We start from the raw sequence: 7,806 nt of genomic DNA, 5'->3' as shown, positions 1-7,806 counted from the left end.
TCAGGTTGCAAATGCATGTTCCACTCACACATACGCTTCTCTTCCATTTTACTCATCATGATTCAACACTACACATGACCTTCAAGCACAATTGGTAGACAGATTGAAACATTCGACCTAATTTTGTGGGAGCAGCTTGGGCAGTTTTTGTTTTGAGCATTGAAATAAAGTTACTTTTCCCACTAAATTAATTACTCGATAATTAGGAATCACCAATGGCACGTAACTACGAAGCGATGAAAGGGTTTGTAGAAGTAATACCTCTTCATACTAACAGTCTAACCCTAACAATTAACAAAAAAAAATGCAACTTAATTATCGATTAATATGATTCTATACCAAAAGAGCCTTGTACATTATAGCCAAGAAAAAACTGATTAGAAAACTACATACAATGCACACACTTACCACCAGATGTTCTCGTGAAGTTATCGGGATTGTTCGAGAACTTCCGCTACTAAAGTCAAAGTATATGTGCAGAATATTTAAATATTTAAAGTTCCAATTGTATACACCAGCCACTTTAAAACATTTTAAAAATGAATTAATTTTGGTCTAAAAGAATGTGAAAGTTAATGCATACAAACTTTCGTCATATTGCAATGCCAACGCTGTTTTGAACAGACGCACGTCAGGAAATAGGATCATTATTGAAGAAAGCAGTCTTCTGGGATGTGGCACCGAGTACATGTGGTGTTAACCGACGTTTCGGAGGAACGAATCGCCTCCATCTTCAGGGTAGAAGAAAAAATAAGAAAATCCGCAAAATCTTATTTTTCCTTCTACCCTGAAGATGGAGGCGATACGTTCCTCGAAACGTCGGTTAACACCACATCTACACGGTGCCACATCCCAGAAGACTGCTTCCTTCGTAGTCACCGCCGTGAAAATCTCAAATCTTACATAGGATCATTATGATCATTATCATCACTATTGTGCGTAAGATACTAAAAAAATAAATATGAATTACAAACTTCTCGTCAGATGGCTGTCAAGTCATCTCATACAAAATGGTAGAAGGAGGTTACAATTCGTAGTCACTGATGTTAGGAGACGTAACAACAGTGCGTTGTCACAATTCCATTCATGACTAATTTGTTCGTTTAAATGTTATACTTGCTTAGTTTACCGTCAAATGATGTAGATAGGGTTCGAAAGAAAGCTGAAGATTCGTATGAGTAAACTGTTTGAAAGGAGTAGATTTATTAGCATAAGTTTGTGTTGAAGAGAATCTTGACGAAGTTATAGAGATTTTTAAATCACTGTACTTAGTAGTCCCGACGAAAATGTCAGGAGGATTTGAACGGCAGAAGAATTACGGGGCCACTGGAAACAGTGTCCCAAATGTTGGTTATGTTGGACTGCAGTTTAGTCCCACAGAGCTATACAATTTAAGTGAAAACATTACAACGAACATAAACACTGTAATTAGAAGCTGGAAGAATTTGGAACAGGCGCTTAAAAGTATAGGAACGGATAAAGACAACCAAGGATTGAGAGATAAAGTGTAAGATCCTTGCTTGTTCACTGAATAAAATTTCTATATAGCATTCAAAATTTTTGCATGCAGTTGCCATTAGGATTACACTACTATAGTTACATTCTAATAAGTGTATTGTTTTATTTGTCTAAAGTCATGTAACACAGCTGAGCTGTAACCAGATTGTGTCTCAGACAGCAAAAGATCTTCAGCGGTTGACTGTTGTTGTTAGAAAGGGTGACAAGCAGCAGAAACTTCAAGCTGAGAAACTTACAGGTGACTTCAAAGATGCAGTACAATGTTACAGCAGGCTTCAGAAGGTAGAAAATACTTAAGTATTTTAATTAAAGTTTGATATATAAACAAAGATAATATAAACAATACAATTCACTTTAATTGAACAATTTTTCATATCTTATTATTTATTTATTTATTCACTCTATAATAGTGACATGCATCAACATTCAAAATAAGTAATAGTTATAAGGGGTGGTGGATGTCAGTGAGATCAAGTAATGATCATTAATTTCCCATTTTAATTGTTCTGTTCAGATGGTATCATGTGTGACATACTGGTTATGTTTAGCAATCCTGTACACAAAAGTGAATAAAGGCAATACCAGTATATGTCACTGGCTAGGTAACTTAGCTTTTAAATATACATATGAAACTAGATCTCTCATATTAAAGAAGATCATCTGAGGAGCTTCTTCAAATAATTTGGTCTGTTTAGCAGGAGAGGCACTAATTGTGTCAATTCCCATCGTGTGTGCTCAGACTTGTGGTGTAGTTGACAAGCCTGTGTACATCCCAGTACAGCTTTGAACAGCTACACTGGAGTGAACTTCTGCATTATGAGTCTGTTGACTGTAATCCTAAACCTCTGCTGCAGCAGCAAGCTTTCAGTCAGTGGCATTAGTTCTTGTGTTGAAATGCAACATGAGACCATATTGAAATGAGTGTTACGTGCAATACTCACATGTAGAATTAGAAGATTCTGCCATCAATATCAGAAAGTTACAGTGTAAAATGTAAAAAACAATACTATCATAAATATCTAATGATGTGTGGTCAGTATTGTATGAAAAAAGAACAGTCTAAACACATGAAGAGAAATTAGATTAAATCAATGCTGTGTTTGTACATTCCTTGGCAGTCCCTTTGGTGTTTTGCACAGGATATGGGGTTTAATATTACAGGTTTCAAGTTCCAAGTTTGCCATGTTTCCAAAGGGAAACTTTAGTGCATGAGTGTTAACATTATATACACGTAGATGTGAAAGTAATGTCTGCATTACAGCAGGGACCATTTCTGGCATCTGTTATGATCTGGTTGGTTTTTGTTTCTTATTTGTTGGTCTCTGGGCTTGTTGATAATGTGGGTCTTGCAGAAAGATTTGTGAGTTTGCATCTATCCTGCTGGGTAGTGAAGCAGTTTGGAGCAGGCTCACATATAATCTGTGCAGATTGAGAGGTCTGAGGAGAATATGACAGGAGGTTGCAGAAAGTTGTATAATGAGGAGGATTTGTACTCTATACTGAATACTGCTAAAATAATCAAATCAGGGTGGGTTAAATAGGGAAGGTGTGTATCATATATATAAGAGATGGGAAACACAATATTTTATCAGAAAACCTGAAGGGAAGAAATGGAAGACCTAGGTATAGGCGGGAAGATAATATTCAAGTCGATCTTAAAAGCAGTGATATTGGATGATACTCATTGGAATCATCTGTCTGTGAAGAGGAGCTCTTATGAATATGGTAGTGATCATTTGGGTTCCATAAAAGGCAGGAATTCCATTGGGTAACTGATTGTTGGCTTCTCAAGAAGGATTTGGCTCCATGAGTTGGTTTGTGAAAAGTGTGTGAAGGAGTTGGTACTTTGCTTATTTAAGAACAGTAAAGATAAGACTCACCACTTGTCACAATATGAAACAGTGCCTGATAAGAAAAAAATATTTCTTGGTATAATGTAATGGAATATTGATACAGATTAGCATATGATATTAGAGGCAAACTTCCTGAGAGTTACAGAATTTCACATAGAGCTAGCAATCAATGTGAACTTTTACATTGTAGCATATGGTTTGTTCCTTTCCTTCCCATGTGTGGAATTCTGTGATAAATGTATCACTGAAGCAAATTTCCCATAACTGACATGATAATATAGGATTTCAAGTTTTCACAACAGTGAAGATTAATATTGTGTCTTTCTGGGTTGATCCCATATAGTCTGGTATGTGGATGCCAGCATGTTCCATTTTTACACTGTGAGACAACATACACTAAAGCAAACTGAACACAGAGGGTTATAATGGGCCACACTTTCAGTTTGCCATTCATAAGCATCATAGGTAAAGCTATCCCTGTAACAGGCCATGGAGGCCCATAGGGTTGCGAGATGTTGAGGGTCCCACATCATCTAGACAGTCAGCTCACAGATGGTGGAAAGGTTGTCAGCTNCCCTTAACCCCCCCCCCCCCAGGAAGATTTTACTCATTTCTGTTAGAGTTGAGTCGATGCCAAGGCCATAGTACCGCTGGAAGGATTAGGTAAACTGAAAAAAATCCACCTCATTGGGACTCGAACCCTTGAACTTCCAGCTTGTAGCATAGTGTCTCAACCAACTACGCTACTGCGTGCCCCCATAAGCATCATAACATGCATAATTTCCATAAGCCTTGGAACAAATCACAGGAAGGAAATTATAGAGACAAACGAAAATATTTTCCAAGCTTGGTTACACTGAAGTTTTGTTTTGACTGCTCTTTCACAGCAAGTTGCGGAGAAGATGAAAATGCATTTGCTGTCAAGGCAGACACTGGAAGTGACAAGTGAATACTGTGATGAAGATGCTGATGAAGAACAAAGACTCACTGAAGAGGCAGAGAAAATTGCAGCTCAGAAGTCTCTGCAGAGGGAAATTGAATTTGAACAAGAAATGCTGTTGGAACGTGAACAGAGGATACGACAGATTGAGAGCAACATTCTGGATGTAAATGAAATCATGAGGGACTTAGGAGCCATGGTACATGATCAGGGTGACATTATTAGTAAGTGGAGCTGATCTCAATGAACTTAATACAGTTTACATGTATAACCCAAATTTCAGGAACTTAATCATGAGGGACTTAGGAGCCATGGTACATGATCAGGGTGACATTATTAGTAAGTGGAGCTGATCTCAATGAACTTAATACAGTTTACATGTATAACCCAAATTTCAGGAACTTAATCATGAGGGACTTAGGAGCCATGGTACATGATCAGGGTGACATTATTAGTAAGTGGAGCTGATCTCAATGAACTTAATACAGTTTACATGTATAACCCAAATTTCAGGAACTTTTTCTTATCCATTAAGGCATCTCCAGACTGAACAGATCATATTAATGAGCTGCCTGTTTGGAACCTAATTTTAAAGAATCAGTTGTGAGGTTTCTGTCCATCCAGAGGAAATTTGCAAAACAAGCCACAACTGTTTTCTTCCCCATCTATTCAATTCTAAATGGCCTCTGCAGGTCATACAGTATTTAAATCATCCATAAAAGAATAAACTACACTGACAGACTTGTGTGAAGTGTCACAGATTTGTTTGCCTACTAAACATTTGTTATGACATGTAAATAGTTTCATACCTCTAGTTTTTAGGGACTGGTCTTTTATCCCTTTAGCATATTTTGTTCAACAGTAAATCATGTACTGTTTGATTGTTTCAAGGCTAATACATACAGTTATGTTCCTCTTAACCTTTCTGGTGTCTCTTTGCCTTCACGAGGAACCTAGTTGTTAGAAAGGGACACCTATGAGGCAGATTCTGATAGAATGGTAATGGTGAGGGTGGCCTACAGTTTAAGGTGGAAAACCACAAAGGGGGCCTGGTATGTGTACTCTTCATATTAAAATTTTTTCCTTTGTTAGAAGTGAGAGAAAGAAACTTGCATTGCCAGCCTTAGTTCCAAAATCAACTTACACTTAGACCATTATGGTCCATTGCCACAGACCTCAGTATTTGTATGTGAAAATTTCAAACCATACTATCTTTCCATGTCAGAAACTACCAGCATGACACAAACAAGGGATGTACTGTAGGAGAATTGTCTTTGTTATAGACTCCATTGAGAACAACATTGAGAATGTGCATGGGAATGTAGAACTTGGTCACCAAGAACTGCAGAAAGCATCAGAGTACCAGGTAATGCCACTTTCCAACAGGCTGCTTCAGCCAGTTGTTTCTTGTGAAAACTGACAATGTCCAAATTGTGCCTTTCTGGGTTATTATGACACAATATAGGTTTGTAATACAGGGCTACTATCAATGATTCATTCGTTTTTAAAGCGCTATATTTTGATTGATTGTTACCAACACTTGGTTCAAGAAGCCAAAGAGAAGAATTTACACATGGAAGGCACCTGGGGATTGGAAGAGGCATCAGCTGGACTACATCCTTGTGAAACATCGATTCAGAAACAGTGTGAAGGATGTGAAGACGCTTCCTGGGGCAGACATTGACTCTGACCACANCACATAGAACATTTGTAGAGTGTGAAGAAAACTTGGCGAGTTTACAGTTCTTTTTATATATCAATCATATTCGTACGTGTAATGCTTTGGAAAATATAGTGTTTTGAAAATGAAAGAATCATTTATAGTAGCCCTGTACTTGGTTACCTGTGTTATGGAAGAACTTGCTGCCTCCAGCATGTTTGTAACTACCTATGAGATGACACAGCATCATAACCCAGAAGACCACAATCTAATCACATGAGAATGAATGTAATCCTCCCACTCAGATCTTATGAAAAACAGTAGGAAACAATAAATCCTATTAATGCCAGAATGTAAAATTTCAGTCTACTACAAAAGTTTTTTTAATGTATTCTTTTCTTTAGTTGTACCAGATTCTGAGATAATTACCATAAAGCAGCAGAAAAATGAACACTTGTCCAAAAGGCATGGTTTCATGATAGAAGCAAAATAGGATTATGTGTCATTGAAAATTCAGTTTTTATGTTCACTGATAGCAAAATATACCTCACAGATTTATCAGTATGTAAGTAATTGAAAACAGTGTAGCATATTGTACACAGCAGGTCCAGTCCCTGAGGACTCACTATGCAAACAATGCCCTGCTGTTATGTCACCCAGATATTTGTTACCATCAGCAAAGACAGTCTTCAGCCAGACTCATTTTTAGGCTTTCTTTACAAAATTAAAAATAATGCCTTATGTGGAAGTCATGTCTGACTGGGTGTAACCTAGTATCAGTGACTAAATCTTTGGACAGATTTTCATAAAATTGAATATGGAAGACTTTCACTTAAATATGCTGTTTATACACATATTCCACATATTTTGCTGACATTTGATATTGGAGACTTTTAACAAATTTTTATTTTGAAAAATGTTTAATAAGCTTCAAAGAATGCCATTGGTAATTCTGTGTACTTTGGTATGGTGTACATCCTTTCCATTATTGTTACTGTGGCTGTTCTTGCAAACACAAATTTTCAGTACTGAAGTACAAATGAAAGTTTCATATTGAGATCTTCTGTGTTATTGCACCATGTTGTCTGGCCAATAAGTATCAATTTTTTTGGAGGAACATAGTGCCTCCATCTTCAGGGTAGAAGTGAGATAAGTTGGAAAGCGTTGGGTTGTATAAAAAAGGTAGATGAGAAAATGTGTCACAGAGCAGAGGAGGGGCCAAACATTGGGATGAGAAGGCAAGACCCCATTCACCCCAGTGACAACCCTTGCTTCTGAGGGGTAACTATGTGACACCAGGAGGACCTGAGAACAAATATGTTTTAATACCTTGCAATTGAAATGAATTCCTTTTTTCTTTTCAGATTTCACACCGCAAGAAGATGTGCTTCCTGATAGCTGTGGCTGTGCTCATTGGGATAATTCTCACTGTAATCATTGTAACACAACTCAAGAGGTAGCAGTTCGTTGGGATGGGCCTATTATCATCTTATTAATTTTGTATGGATTCAAAATGACAGAATTTTCTTGGAATATGTATTTTCTTTCAATATAACATACAATGGCTATACCTTATTCAGATGATGTTTATGTACCTTGCTTGTGAGCTTTACATCCTATGAGACTTTTGTTTCATTTGACAGAGATATGAATGTTGGTTAATATTTAGAGGAATGTTAACAGTTGAGATTTTGATATGGATTGGTGTCTACTAATTTCAGTTCCTTAGCTTATGTTAAGTGGGCTTCAACTACAATCAATTTTTCAGATTCCACAATTCGAAAATTAACGTGTTCAATGCCCGAAGATGGATTGTGTTTATGTAATCTTTCTTG

The 7,806-nt window shown here is 37.1% G+C and overlaps 1 protein-coding gene across 1 annotated transcript; it reads left to right on the top strand.

The window, feature by feature from the left end:
* Positions 1-965: 965 nt before the first annotated feature.
* On the top strand, positions 966-7,546 carry LOC111872514 (syntaxin-7). The gene is made up of 5 exons (XM_033754720.1): positions 966-1,507; positions 1,635-1,800; positions 4,259-4,535; positions 5,595-5,677; positions 7,336-7,546. Exons 1-5 carry the CDS (start codon positions 1,287-1,289, stop codon positions 7,429-7,431), a joined length of 843 nt encoding a protein of 280 aa, XP_033610611.1. The 5' UTR covers positions 966-1,286; the 3' UTR covers positions 7,432-7,546.
* Positions 7,547-7,806: the final 260 nt, after the last annotated feature.

Source organism: Cryptotermes secundus, unplaced genomic scaffold (genome assembly GCF_002891405.2).
Source record: "Cryptotermes secundus unplaced genomic scaffold, Csec_1.0 scaffold537, whole genome shotgun sequence".
Lineage (NCBI taxonomy): Eukaryota > Metazoa > Arthropoda > Insecta > Blattodea > Kalotermitidae > Cryptotermes > Cryptotermes secundus.
This window is presented reverse-complemented; position numbering and strand designations above follow the sequence as displayed.